The following is a 14,095-nucleotide window of genomic DNA, read 5'->3' as shown; positions in this document are numbered from 1 at the left end:
TTTTTTTTAAAGATTTCTTTATTTATTTATTTGAGAGAGAGAATGAGAGACAGAGAGCATGAGAGGGAAGAGGATCAGAGGGAGAAGCAGACTCCCTGCCGGGCAGGGAGCCCGATGCGGGACTCGATCCCGGGACTCCAGGATCATGACCTGAGCCGAAGGCAGTCGCTTAACCGACTGAGCCACCCAGGCGCCCCTAGATGTATCTTTTTTTTTTGGTAAAGGAGCCTTTGCAGGTGTGATTAATTTAAGGATCTTGCGATGAGGAGAGTATCCTGGATTTTCCACGGGTGGGAAAGTATCCTCGATTTTCCACGGGTGGGCAAGACGCAACCAGCGATAGTCGGCTTTGAGGATGGGAGTTGGCCCCCAGCCAAGAAATGCAGGCGGCTTCTAGAAGCTGAAAAAGGAAATGAGATGGATTCTCTCCTAGAGCCTCCATAAAGGAACTCCACTGTGCTGACAGCTCGAGACCCATTTCCGACCTCCAGAATTGTAAGTTTAAATTTGTGTTTTAAGCCACTAAGCTTCTAGTAATTGTTAGCAGCACGGGGAACCATACGGCGAGCGGCCCAGACCCAACACAGCTGCATCCTTGAAGGCGGAACCACGCCGAGTCACTCCACAGTAGGTAATAAGCCTCTGTGGTGTCACGCATATTGCTTGTCCTGTGCAGGTGTGGGGAACACACCGGACCATGGAACTGAATGTCCCCTGCGCACAGGCACCGCTAGGCGCTGAATATTCAAAGGCAGGAGAGCTCAGGGTGGGCTCAGTGGGTTGAAAAAGGCCTCCTGGAAAAGCTGGACTCGCAAGCAGGGCCTTGAAGGATGGAAGGTGTGGGGTTTGGGCAGGGACGAGGGAGGAGGAGGAGGAAGGAAAGGCATTGCTGGAGGGGGCCCAGCAAGACCAAAGTCAGGGAGGTCAGCCCAGTTATTCATTCATTATTCATTCATCTCTTCAACACCCATGCTCCAGACCCAACACCTGGATGGTGAAGTGAGTGAGACAGACCTGGTGGTGGTTCTTAGGAACTTATACTTGGGAGTGGAAGCCAATACCCCATTACAGTAAAGCATAACAACCCTAACAACGGGAGGAGTACAGGCACATCTGGGTGGGCTTCCTGGAGGAAGTGGCCCTTCAGGAATAGATAAACTGAAGGCTTGTTCTGCATCACTTCAGGCTCTGTGTGATGCTCTGTATTCAGTAGGTGCCGACTGATAGAAGTTGAGCCATGTATTTTGTTATTCCTTATCCAGTTCTCTCTTAACCTGTTTTACTGCACTAAGGAGAAAGTCTCAGCTGGGTGTTAGTGTGCCTTTAGTTCTTAATTCTTGTTAATCTCCCTTTGTAAGCTAGCCTCAGGTGTGTTCTGCAGGCAATAGGTGCTAATCTAAGTTTAAAACCAACATTGCTTGGTTTTCCTTGTTTTTATTTGTTTAATTACCTTACTTTTGTGGCAGAGGGTACTGATTTTCCACTTCTGCGAGTGGAACCCAATTTCCTTTTAAAAATAAGGGTATTTAAGTGTCATAGAACCGTGAGTGGGGGGGGGGGTTTCTCCCTCCTGGAGTTGACCAGTGGGGCCCAGTTGAAGACAAAGAGGGGCACCCAGGGTGCCCCGAAGCAATGGGCCTGACCGTTCCTTAGGACTTCCACTTCCTGTTCTGCACCCCTGACCCACATCTGCAGTGCTGGGGAGGGCAAGCGGGAACTGGGATCAGAGGATGAGCCACTGGGAGGCTGAGATTCTCCCAGCGAGTTCCCATGGAGTGGCGTTGGGCTGCTCCAGAGCGAGGAGCCCAGCAGTCCCTCTGCTCAGGCAGGGGCATGCTAATGGGCTCAGTGTGCCTTTTTGGTCGGGAAGAAAAGAAGCCTGGGGAGAGACAGGAGCCAGCCAGGGGGCAGTGAGCGGCCTGCACGTCCTCCGTGTGTCATGCAGGCTGGCGTGGCAGACAGGAGCTAAGTTCCCAGAGGGCTGTCTGGTGGGGCCGGAGCACAGGGGGCACGAGGAGATGGTATTGGAGCCAGGGCGCCCGTGTCAGGGATCCGGACAGTGGGGAGGCCCCGGAGGACCCTTTGCATTGTACCCCCGAGGGGCCACCCATCAGGGACCATCAGGGCCAGTGCAGGCTGGCCAGAGAGAAGAGATGACCAACAGTGAGAGGACATGGCTGGGGGGAGGCTGCATGATGGGACCAGGATCCTGGTCTCTCTCCCTCCTGCCCCCAACACAGTGAGGGCGTCAGGCCCTGGAGTGGAGAAGGAGGGGGCCCTCGTCCCTGTCCTCTCTTCAGAATATAGGTTCTCTTTGTCCTTAGCCAGGGGCCCCAGCGGTCATTCTGGGGTATCAGGGCCCCCCAAAAATTGATGGACTCTGCCCGAGAAGCTGTGAAGCAGCCTAGGGAAGATCTGAAAATAGTGATAGCAAGAGATCAGGTTTCAAGTGTCTGTTTCCCGAGTAGAGGTTCTGCCATAATCCAGTTTCTAAAGTAAAAATATTCAAGAAAAATATTATGTGTATAATAAAATGGAACTTGAGTGGCTGAGTTCTTGAAACTGACTTAGGAGGGAAAGCTAGGATTCACACAGCAATGACAATACTCTGATAACAGCTATGAGTAGAGGATGATGGGCAGGGAAGGCCAGAGTACCTGATCAAGAGGAGGACAGTCAGGGTAGCCTTCCTGGAAGAGGTGACTTTTAAACTGAAACCTGCAAGGGGATGAGGAGGCATCCTGGGAATCCTCCCAGTGACTGGTGTGTATGGTGCTGTGGGTACAGAAGGGGTCCTGAGAGTATTGATGGTGGGGTCTTAAGAATTTCTCATCAGTGCAGGGATAATATTGCCTTAGATTCTGATCATTTAGGGCAGGAAAGAGAAGCATGGTGGACCTTCTGCCAGTTACTCCTGTCTCCCCAGCTAGAGTGTGAGTTAGATGGGCAGGGACCAGCTCCCTCCATCCTGGGTTTCAGCCTGGCAGAGGGCCCATTTGCTGAATGAGTGATAAGGAATGGAGCGGGGAGCGGTTGAGACAGGTGGGTGTTAGTTCGCTCTCTCTCCCACCTCCCCATCAGCAAAGTCTCCAGCCTGGGACCTGGCCCTTGGACTCCGCCCCCAGTGCTCTTGGGGAGGGGGGGGGACACCTTAGCGGCAGTTATGCAGGGTCAGGGCATGTCCCCAGAGGACCTGAATGGTGTTGGCCTTTTGAGATTTGCCTCCACCCCGGGGACCCCTGGGCCTGCTGCCCACCTCCCCAAATGCCACCCTCGTGACACAGCTTCTGGGTGGTAGGTCCCTGGGCCCCAAAGCACTATCAGTGTGGACCCTGGAATGACAGGGACCTACTTCCCAGCCCTTCTCCTCCTCCACTCCCCACAAAGGCCTTTATCCGGAGACTGGATTTTGAATTTTCCGCCGCAGGAGATGTCCGGGAGCCGGCCTTGCTGAAGGTCCAGCGGTGCCCTCGGCCGGCCGGCGGCCGCTGTCATGCCCGCACTGCCTGCCCCGCCGTCTCGGCCCAAACCCCAGCGGCCCCGGCGCACTCACCTCTCTCGGGTCCCGGGCGCAGGAAGCCGGGCCTCGGCGGGCGGGAGCGGAGGGACGCGCGGCGGCGGCGGGGGCCGGGGGAGGACGGGCGGGGCCGGGCGGGGGGCGTGGTGCGGGCGCCCCTGCGCACCTGCTCCCGCTCGCGCGCCGCCTCGGGAGGAGGTGGAGGGGGCGGGGGCTCCGGCGGCCCGGGGAGGGGGCGGCTTCCAGACCATTGCTCCAGAGCCGCTGCGCTCCCAGTCCCCTGGGGCCCAGAGCTTTCCTCCCCGCTCTTTATTAGGGGTCTCTTGGGGTCTCTTGGGATGGGGGCGGGGGTGGCAGGTGGCCGGCTTTGCCGGGGCCTTGGGATTCCGCCGTAAACTTCACCTCAGTGGGCTGGGCCAAAAAGCCAGAGCTTGGGAAGGGGAGGACGGGTCTGAGCGCTGCCTCGACCCCTCCGCGCGCGTCCCCTGGCACGGGCCAGGCCTGCCAGGGCGCCCCAGGCTCCTGCCTGACCTCGTGGTGTTCACCGCGCCACTAGACAGAGGCAGAGGTGATGGGCTGTCCTCAGGCCCACTTGTTCCCTCTGCACCCTCCCCCCCCCCCCCCCCCCCCGCAGAAGGGCAAGGAGGGGGGATGGAAGGAGAGCCAGCCGCCCTGGGGCAGAGTTTCCAGCCTCCAGCGGTGGCTTCGTGCGCCCGGTGCAGGAAGAAGAGGGTCCACACATGCCAACAGGGAGTAGGTGGTCAGCTGTTCGCAGGTTCCTCCTCCTCCTTTGGTCACTTCTCAGTTGTTCTGTCTCTGCTTTTTCAGCGCATCCCTAAACAGGTGGTGTGCAGGGATTTTGCAAGCCCTTTGTTAAATAGTCATCACTAAAAACTGACTTCTGTACACCTACGATTAAATACTGTATTTTAAAAGCAAAGGCAATAAATCCATAAAATTTGCCACTTCCTAATTATATTACTGTTTCCTATACTCTTGAGGTTATTTACACCCACTCTATAGGTGTGGGGGGGTGGGTGGGGGGAGGTTCTGTGACGGGGGCTACCGCACATCCCTTCCCACATCCGAGCTTCCGGAGGTCATGCCAGCAGCTTGGGATCGGCCGCGGTGAGAGTATTTACACCCCAGAAACTGGCAAATAGTCCCAATCAAGGCTTGATGTATGTTTTCTTCAGTGTCTAGTGTCTAGACTTAAGAAAATGATGGAGAAAATGTTAAGAGTGCGGATTAAACGTAAAAGGGGGTTTGGGGTGCATATAATGGCAGGTAAGCTGTGTTTGTAGCCAACACAATGTGAACAGTGGGGAAACTGAGGAAGTTCTCTCGTACTGCCTTCAGAACTACTGCATGACGGAGCAGTCACCCCGTCATCCACCAGGGAGTGACGTTCTGACTCGCATCTTTGGCTTGTTTCACTTTGGTCTTACGGTTAACACACGCAAATACGAACCAGCATTCCTGCCGGAGCTACACGCATCGTCGGTCACCAGCATAAGTTGGTTATAAATACACAAGTTCGGCAAAAATCAGTGAGAGCTTTCTAAGAGAAGCAATTGGCTGTGTGGATTTTGTTACATTTTATTATTTTATTATTTGTAAATTTTGTTACACATCATTGTATCAGCAAAACTTTAGATGTGTGTGTGTGTGTGTGTGTGTGTACACACACACATTCTCTCCTCTTTCCCCAGTTGGTTGATAAATATTTGGCTGGATATTTAATACTGGCTGGATGCTTCCCAAGGTTTGTCCTGTGCTCTCTCATTTTCTCACTTTGGTGTTCTACCCAGGGTGAGCCCCTCTTGTCCTAGAGATGATCCCGCATCTCTTTTCAGGCAGACCTCACCCTGAGCTAGGGGCATGAATACCAGCTGTCAGTTGGCTACTTCCAGGTCACACCAGGTCACACATCTCCCAGGCCAGTGCAGAGGGTGGGGGCCTGGAGCTCGGGAGGGGCATGATCTGGGATGCCCCGCTCAGCAGCAGGATCCTGTGGTGCTGCCCAGGGGGAACCATTGCCTGGCGTTGGCTGTGAATGTGAGCGAGGTGTCAGAGTTGGAGCCAGCTGATGAAGTCATGGATAGGACATGGGGAAGGGGGAAGGGAATATTGAATATCGTCTAGATGTGAGGGGACAGATAGGACAAGATGGGGAACATAAAGAGGCTTTGGTTGGGGAGGATGGTGACCTGCATGTTGAGCATTCTGAGTTGGAGGCACCTTTGGGACATCGAAGCTGGAAACACAGGTCAGGTCTGGAGGTTCCAAGGAGAGCCTGGGGCTGGAGATGTCTGGAGCCTTCTGGGAACAGATTGTAATTAAAATTGTGGATGTGTATGAGCTTGTCTGGGGAGAGAGGAGGGAGTGATATGAGGGCTGGGTGCACCTCAAATGAGCCATGCAGAGAGGACCGAGTCCACAACGGGATGGGTGTGGCTAATGTGGAGGTAGGCAGAGGGGTAATGGTCCAAAAGGTCACCTGGGGTGAATGCCCTGAGAGGTGCCAGGAAGGCTAAGTTTTCTGAGGTAGGCAGCTACGGCCAAACCCCAGGGCCAGGTGTGTGTGTGACCTGGGATGAGAAGAGCTGGCTAAGATGAAGGGGGGAGGTGCAGATTCCAGACCCATTCTCAGCCCAAGGAGTGACCTATAACATGTGGGGTGTGGAGAGAGGAAGGGCCAAGCCTGCATCATGGGCTTCTGGGTTTTTGTGATTGCAGGACAGCTTGCCCTTGGATGAGCTAGGAGAGCCAGAGGGGTGGGGGTGGGGGGTGGGGGCGGCCAGGCAGAGGAGTTGAGGCCTGCAGGCCCAGGTAGGGGGATCGGACAGCAGGTGTGACTTCAGGCCTCTAGCTCAGGAGTGGTTAACACTCGGCTAGCCCCAGGGGTGCATGGAAAGGGAAGCCTCTAGGACCTAGCCACCTTAGCTTTTTTAAATTTTATTTACAATTAACATATAGTGTATTAGTTTCAGAGGTAGAGTTCAGTGATTCATCAGTTGCACATAACAGCCAGTGCTCATCCTATCACGTGTCCTCCTTAATGCCCGTCACCCAGTCACCCCAGCCCTCCCGCCCCTCCCCTCCAGCAACCCTCAGTTTGTTTCCTGTGGTTAAGAGTCTCTTATGGTTTGTCTTCCTTTCTGATTTTGTCGTTTTATTTTTCCCTCCCTTCCTCTCTGCTCCTGTTTTCTTAAATTCCACGAGTGAAATCATATACTTGTCCTTCTCTGACTTATTTCGCCTAGCATAATACCCTCTAGTTCCATCCATGTCATTGCAAATGGCAAGATTTCATTTTTTTAAAGATTTATTTGACAGAGAGCTGAAGAGAGAGAGCGCGAGCAGGGGAGGAGGAGAGGGAGAAACATAGCTCCCCGCTGAGCAAGGAGCCTGATATGGGACTTGATCCCAGGACCCCGAGATCATGACCTGAGCTGAAGGCAGATGCCTAACCGACCGAGCCACCCCCAGGTGCCCCAAGATTTCATTTTTTTTTTGATGGCTGAGTAATATTCCACACCTTAGCTTTCAATGAGTCTGTGGAAGGAATGAGTGAATGAATGAAGGGCTGGCAAGTGTGAGCACTGAAGAGACGTTCCAGAGGGCAGAGATTCACAGGCTAAGTTCAAGGAGTAACCGGCCAGGTGTCAAACCCTGGCACAGGAGGACGCCGCTGCTCAGTTGGGTCCAGGCGTGGCGGATGGCAGTTCCCACCAAGTGGTCACATGCCCCAGGTTGCAGAGCTCCAGAAAGGACGGGCGAGGGGGCAGGAGGGGACTCTTAAAGTTCAGGGAGGCAGGAGGGAGACAGAGGAAGCTGCTAGACAGGAACCATTTGAAGAAAGATCTTGTCATGTGTGGGTATGTGTATGCCGGCCTCCCTCCCTCCATCTGACTTAAGCATCTGAACTGAGGTCCCGGAGCTCTAAATTCCAGATCTGGCCCTTCCTAGTTGAGTAGCCTTGGGAAAACCCAAAGGACCAGCTGAAGCTGAGCTGCTGTCACGAGATGAATCCCACACCAAAATGGGGTCTGACTCTTACTAGCTGAACATAAACGCAAGTCTGGGAAAAGCCGTTGTATAATGAGCACGAAAACCTTGCTCTTTTGTGTTCTTTGACCTGGTGGCAAAGGGAGCTGTGGGTTCCGATGGCCGGGAAGGCTCTTGGAGGTGAAGCGGGCCACCAGGAGAGCCCCTGGTGGCCGGTCCCATGCCACCAGCACCGCCCAATGAGAAAAACCAGGACTCGATTCTCTGCCGTTTCATTTTATTACCATCCTGTCCTCGTGTTCCAGAATGAACGGCTACTTAACACACAACCCAAAGCACTCCTACAACTGATCTTGTTAACAGTCCCATTTCTTTCTCAGTATATTAAATCAAAAGAAAAAAAAAATCACCAGGTTTAGCACATCCCAGAAAGAGCACCTTTACTAAACAGAAAACAAAACGTTTGTCAGGAATCTGACCAAATACACAAAGCAGCAGGTAAGATTCCTGAGAGAAAAGAGAGACTCCCAATGGAACATAAATAGATCCCCCTCAAAGTACATATATTTCACAGGAGTGTGTACATATATATGTAATATATTAAAAGAAATTTGGTTTCTACCCCAAGAAGTTATTCAGAAATAATCAATCTCTCATCTGAGATTGGGGAAGGGCAGAGGTTGCAGCCACGTTACTAGGCAGGCGTGCACCCCGCTCCCGCGCACACTTCCCCTCTGTACACGATACGCTTGCTGCGAGGGGGCTGAGGCGGGCGCTTCTCTCTGCCCCGGCCCCCAGCCCCAGCAGATCCAGTGTTCGGAGAAGAGCGAGCCAGGGAAGGCAGGTCTCTGTGGGGCTCCCAGAGCCCACCGTGCAGAGTCCAGGAGCCGGCGGCAGGCGGGTGGCCAAAGCCCGAGGCCACCTGCCACCTGCCTGGAAGGGGACCTTGGCCCTGGGGTAAAAGGGAATTGCCTGGGACCCCCAGGAATGGCGTGGCCACACTCCCGGTTTTCAGCAGCAATCCTCATTCTGGGGTCTCCCCAAGGTCCGCAAGTTCTTTGTAGTCTGGCCAGTCTGGACTTCTCCTAGGCTCAAATGGCTTTTAGGAAGAGGGCAGGGAGTTTCCAGAGCCACGAGGGCTTGGCCATGTGAACCTGTGTGTTTGCACACACGCACATACACACACGCGTGCTTTAAGAGAGGTCGACAAGTTGCAAATGAGTGTTCTGCCGGAACACGCTCAAATAGTGTCTACTCTGTGATCAGTTTCGTCGCTGTGCTCTGAGTGTCCCCACGCTCAAGTGGATTTGTTCAAAAGACAGCAGTTGCTGGAGGCTACAGATATAGCACACGCACACGCGCACACACACACACACACGAGTGTAATCCTCTTAGGGCTTGGCACAGTGTTTCCATGAACAAAACAAGCAGGAGAGATGCCCAGGAACCCCTGTCCGCATTCTAAAACCCTTTCCCGGCACCACAGGCAGACGGAAGAAAAGGCCATCACAATTAGAAGGTGAGTCAGTAGTTTGAAGGTCCAGGAGCTGCCGGGCCAGATGAGTCACACGCAGCCGTACTCATACCACACTGTCTGCTGGTCCCCACCAGGCTCGGGGCACGCGGGCGTGCTCTTCAAGCTGCTTCCGCGGCTGAAGTCCTCAGGGGCCCGGCTCGTGTGGGGAGCCAAGTCAGGAGACCTACCCGGGCTCTTGGCAGGGAGCCCCTCACTGTGGCCTTGCCTTGGGACCCCATCACCCTCTGAGAGGCTGAGCGGCCCCCGGACAGGGGCGATGGTGGCCACCTCTGCCGCGTGCGGGGGCGTCTGGGGTTTGGTCCTGGTGGCCGGCGCTGCGGCCACTGGGAAGTGCTGGGTCTGGGAGCTGCTGCTGCTGCTGCAGGGACCGCCACCCCCAGTGGCGATGGCTGGGGCTGTGGCAGACTGCTGCAGGGGGGCCAGCCTCTCCTCCTTTGGGGGAGCCAGTGAGAAGCGCCTCATGTCCGGGGGCCGGCTTCGGGGGGCTGGGCCCTGACCAGAGCCGCCGGTCTTTCCCACAAGTGGGGTCCGCTCCCGGGCCAGGCTGTGGGAGCTGGGGGGTGTGGGGCTTTGCAGGACATGGCTGCCCGTTTCTCTGCCCCCTGAGCTGTCAGGACCCCCCAGCTTCTGAGGGGCTTCCTGTTTGCAAGCCTCTGGCCCACTGGCCCGGAGAAGGTCGGCGGAGGCCAGGCTGAAGGCCCGGCTCAGGGATGCGCTCCGGCTGGCAGGCGTGTGGGACGTCGGGGGCATCGCGGCCTGCCGGGGTCTGCCCAGAGACAGGCTCTGGGGAGGCTGGACCTGTCTCGGGGGGGCACTGGGCAGGGCCTCGGCCTCAGCGGGTCTGAAGTTTGGTTTCACATACTGCCCGGGCTTCAGCAGCTTCCCCTCAGAGGTGTTGACGGCCATCTTGATGGTAGGGGCCACGAAGCTGGTGGGCATCTTGGCCCCTTCTTTCCTGGTAGGTGGTCCTGGCTGGCCTCCAATGGCCGGGAGATCGCTGGCCTTTCTGAAGTAGTCACTTAGCAGGTCATCCCGGCAACTGGGGGTGTCCTACGGGGAAGAGAGGAAGAAGTGAGAGGTGGGCACGAGGGCCAGGCCGGTGCTGGGACAGCCCTCCCCCCACCCCCCCCAGGATGTCCCCTGGTCCGGATTGGGGGGCAATACGTGGATCAGCAGGGAGAGAACCCCAGAAGCCACTGTGGCAACCCCCTAACTTTACAAACAAGAAAACATGTCCGAGAGGAGAAGGACTTCCCGCAAAGCCCCTCCACGCCACGGCAAGGTCAGGGCTGTAAGCCTGACCACAGCCAGCCGCTCCCATCTGCTCTCGCTGCTCTCCCTGGCGGGGCAGGAGGAGGAAGCTGACTGGAAGCCCTGCGCCTGCTTCCCCAGTCAGCCCACCGCGCTCAGGCACACCGCAAGGGCTTCGTCTGGGGCCACGGAGGAAGGAGAACAAGAGCAGCTCCTGAAAAGCCAGACCCCTCCCTGCCTGCCGCTCAGACCACTGCCACACGTGAGGGGCAGGCACGAGGCAGACTGCCCGGGACAGTGAGGCTGCCGGGGGCGGGGGGGGGGAGCGGAACGGAGGGCATGGGATGGCCCGGCCCACCAGCCTGCTCCCAAGGCACCGTCCCCGCCCCGGCCACCACCCTGCAGACACACAGAGCCACCAGAGGCCAGGGCCATGATGCTGCTCGGTTCCTTCAGCCTTCTGTCAGGATCTCAGAGCCTGGAGGAGCCACGTGCAGGTTCCTCCTTAGGCTGACGGACCCCGCCAAACCGGGAAAGGAAGTACATTCACGGGGCAGGTGGGAGTGGGGCCGGGGGCGGGGGGGGGGGGACAGAGCTCAGAAACCGTCTGCACCTGCCAGCAGCTCCTGGCCCCTGGAAAGAGCTGGATGCTCAACTTGACAGACACACACCCTGCCCCTGGATACTCCTTTGAAGCTGCAAATTTTGGTGGAGGATGTGGTAAGACCCTGCGATGTTAACACTGACAGGAACCGTTTCTCGAGCGCTTCCTGCGTGCCAGGCACTGTGCTAAGAAGCATGGGTGTCATCACCAAGAAACCAAAACCTCCCTTCATTTTCAAAGCAACCTTGCAAGGCTGTTTAAGGTTGGGCTAAAACAATCTTTAATAGGTAAGGAAACTGAAGCCATAGGGTTTCCACAGGTCCTGCATCCAGAGAGCAGACTAGGGATGAACGCCTACTGCTGTCTGGCTGGGTCTCTGGGTCCCTGACGTGAATTTTTAGTTCTTGGATGTGCACCCCCAGGGGGCCCATCTTGAGACACCCCCCCCCCCCAGCATTATCAATACTCAGGGAGTACAGGCATGGGTGGGGCAAGCTGTGACTTCTCTGGGGCTGCTCAGGGGAGGGTGGGAGGGGTTGGGTGTGTGGGGCTGGCAGGGGGCGCACATCCCGGGCAGGCGGAGAGGTAAGCATGGCTCTCCAGGGCCACACGTCAGCTCCCAGCACGAACTGCCGCAGTGAGATTATTTCGGGCTTGTTTAGGCTGAAAAGGGACAGATGAGGATATGGAGTGTGAGTGAGGAACAAGGACTACGAGGGACAGGTCTGAGCGGAGCAGGACGGGGCCCCGTCGCTTGCATGGGAACCCCGCCCCCCCCCCCGAAATCTGCAAAGGGAAAGGAAACTCACTGTGACAGGTACATAGTCAGAAGAGGGTGGAGAGAGAAAGCCTCCCAATTGCAGGCAGCCCTACTTTCTGGACTACTCTCATTTATTCCACCAAATCGGGGCTTCTCAGTGTGGGATGTCTGGACACACGCTGACAGCCAGAGCATCATCTGGGAAGCCAGTACGGCTACAGATCCTCAGGGAGCCCCACCTCAGACCCACGCAGCCCGAAGCTCCGGGGGGCAGCCTGTGTCCTGGCAAGGCCGCCAGGTGAGTCTGGGAGCCGCTGAGCAGACCATAAACTTCCTGAAAGCAGCAGGGCGTCTGTCTGGTTTCTCCAACTCCCAGGGCATGGAGTAAGCGCTCGCCAGACAGAAATATAAACGGAGGGAGGGCAGGGACCACGTTTTCCATTTCCTTTCAGGGCCAACCAGGAGACTCGGCACCAGTGAGTATGCCAGAAAAGCCTGCCATTCCCTGGTTTGCTTCGTTTCTCGGGAGCAAGCACTACAGGCACACTGTGTAACACACAGTAGGTGCTCAGTGAATAGCTGCTGAACAAGACTGCGTTCCACCACGGCCTACTAATGTGGGTCACAGAGCTTACCGTGTGGCTAAGGAAAGTTCGACTGTTTAAGGAGAATGAGACGGAATCCTGGAAGCATTAAAAATCCTTAAAAGATCTCAACTGCAAGAGAGCATGTTCACGTGTCTAGTAAGCCAACTGCTCCCACGACTGAAGTCAGGCAGAGTGTGCAAATACGTGGATCAGCAAGGAGAGAACCCCAGAAGCCTGGAGCTTCCGAAAAGCTGACCTGAGACCCTGGAAAGGGGACAGAGGAGGGGACCCTCATGCCCGGGACGTCTGGGGGTCAGAGGTGCAGAAGGCAGGTCAGCAAACTCCAGCTGTGGCACAATCTCAGTTTGCCACGAGTTCTTGCACGGCCTACGAGCTAAGAATAGTTTTTACATTTTTAAATCATCAATGAAATTTTTTTTAAAAAAACAGCCTTACGTGACACGTGAAAATCATAGGAAATTCAGAATGTCACTGTCTGTGAGTACAGTTTTGTGGGCCCGCAGCCATGGCCGTTCGCTGATAGATGGGCTCCGTCTGTGTTCGCACTGAAACGGCAGAGCTGAGAGCTTGCCTAGAGACTGATGGCCCCGAATGCCGAAGACGTTTACTAGCAGGCCCTTTCCAGAAACAGTCCACCGACCTCTGCTGCTGAAGGCTCGGGGCGAGTGGGTAATTCAGGGCTCCGTCACGGAAGCTACTGTGGGATCGTCACCCTGCCAAGTCGGGCGCTAGCCCTAGCTTGACAGAGGTTCCCAGGGGTGGGCACACCACCCCATCCCTGCCCTCCATGCCAGCAACAAATTCCTGCCCGCTCACACCACAGATGGAGCAGACAGCCCCTGAGGTGTGGGGTTGGCTGCCAGCGCGCCGTGGCTTGCCCCCCAGGGGGCATCCTTCTCCCCCTAGGCCAGCTCCACACCCAGGCCGCGCCACCCTGCCCCACCCCCTTCTGTGACTCTGCTGCCAAAGTCTCTGTCCGGGGGGCCTAAGGCGGGGAGAGGGCGGGGGAAGAGAGGCGTGCCGTGTCCAAGCCCTGGGCCACTCACAGGGGTGGGGGAGCTCCGGTTGCTCTCCTCCAGAAACTCCTCCAGGGTGACCATCTCACTGCTCGGGGAAGCAGGGCAGGGCCGGCCCCCTGCGTGGGGCTGGGTGGCGCCTCTCTTCTGGATGCCGTCCTGGGGGAGAGGCCCGTTCCGGGGTGGGGGGTAGTCATGGCGGCCGAGGGCGGTGCGTCCTGGGGTGCTGGCATCCCGCGGCAGAGTGGCTGTGTCCCTGCTGGGGATCAGGTCCTCGCTGCTGAAGCTCTCGGACCTGCCGTGGAGCTGGTCGGATGAACCTGGATGGTGGGGCGGGGCGGTACAGAGGAACACACCTGAGTCTGTCTCCCGGGCTCACCTGCCTCTGGGAGCGGGGGGCGCTCTGTGCTGCCTTGCGTTCACCCACAACAGAGAGAACCCGGGCGCACTTCTCCCAGGCTGGGATTTTGAGGTTGAGAACATTTTGGAAAGGGGCACCTGGGTGGTTCGGTCGGTTAAGCGTCGGACTCTTGATCTCGATCTCAGCTCAGGTCTTGATCTCAGGGTCGTGAGTTCAAGCCCCGCATTAGGCTCTACACTGCGCATGGAGCCTTTTTTTTTTTTTTTGAGAGCTTCAGAATTTCAGTGTGGTATTATTTTTATTTAAATTCAATTAACATATAGCATATTATTAGCTTCAGAGGTAGAATTCAGTGATTCATCAGTTGTATATAATACCCAGTGCTCTTTACATCACATGCTCTCCTTAATGTCTATCACCCAGTTACCCC

General features: G+C 56.2%; 2 protein-coding genes across 3 annotated transcripts in view; both read right to left on the bottom strand.

Annotated features, from left to right (window-relative positions):
• Positions 1-3,624, bottom strand: part of GPR68 (G protein-coupled receptor 68) — a 27,831-nt gene extending 24,207 nt beyond the window's left edge. Inside the window, exon 1 of one of the 2 annotated variants that reach the window (XM_081830051.1) lies at positions 3,554-3,624. The gene's annotated coding sequence lies outside the window, so the exon portion shown is untranslated. The remainder of the gene's footprint in view (positions 1-3,553) is intronic. The other variant, XM_081830050.1, reaches the window with a different exon arrangement.
• A 4,164-nt stretch (positions 3,625-7,788) lies between these two features.
• CCDC88C (coiled-coil and HOOK domain protein 88C) overlaps positions 7,789-14,095 on the bottom strand; it is a 121,434-nt gene continuing 115,127 nt past the window's right edge. Inside the window, exons 26-27 of the mRNA XM_081829738.1 lie at positions 13,335-13,624; positions 7,789-10,115 (exon numbers count right to left, since the gene is read on the bottom strand). Coding sequence (XP_081685864.1) covers positions 9,093-10,115; positions 13,335-13,624 — 1,313 coding nt within the window. The 3' untranslated portion in view covers positions 7,789-9,092. The remainder of the gene's footprint in view (positions 10,116-13,334; positions 13,625-14,095) is intronic.

Source organism: Leptonychotes weddellii, chromosome 9 (genome assembly GCF_054177405.1).
Source record: "Leptonychotes weddellii isolate Sample4059 chromosome 9, ASM5417740v2, whole genome shotgun sequence".
Classification (NCBI taxonomy): domain Eukaryota; kingdom Metazoa; phylum Chordata; class Mammalia; order Carnivora; family Phocidae; genus Leptonychotes; species Leptonychotes weddellii.
Note: the sequence above shows the minus strand (reverse complement) of the source record. Positions and strands in the feature narration are given on the sequence as shown.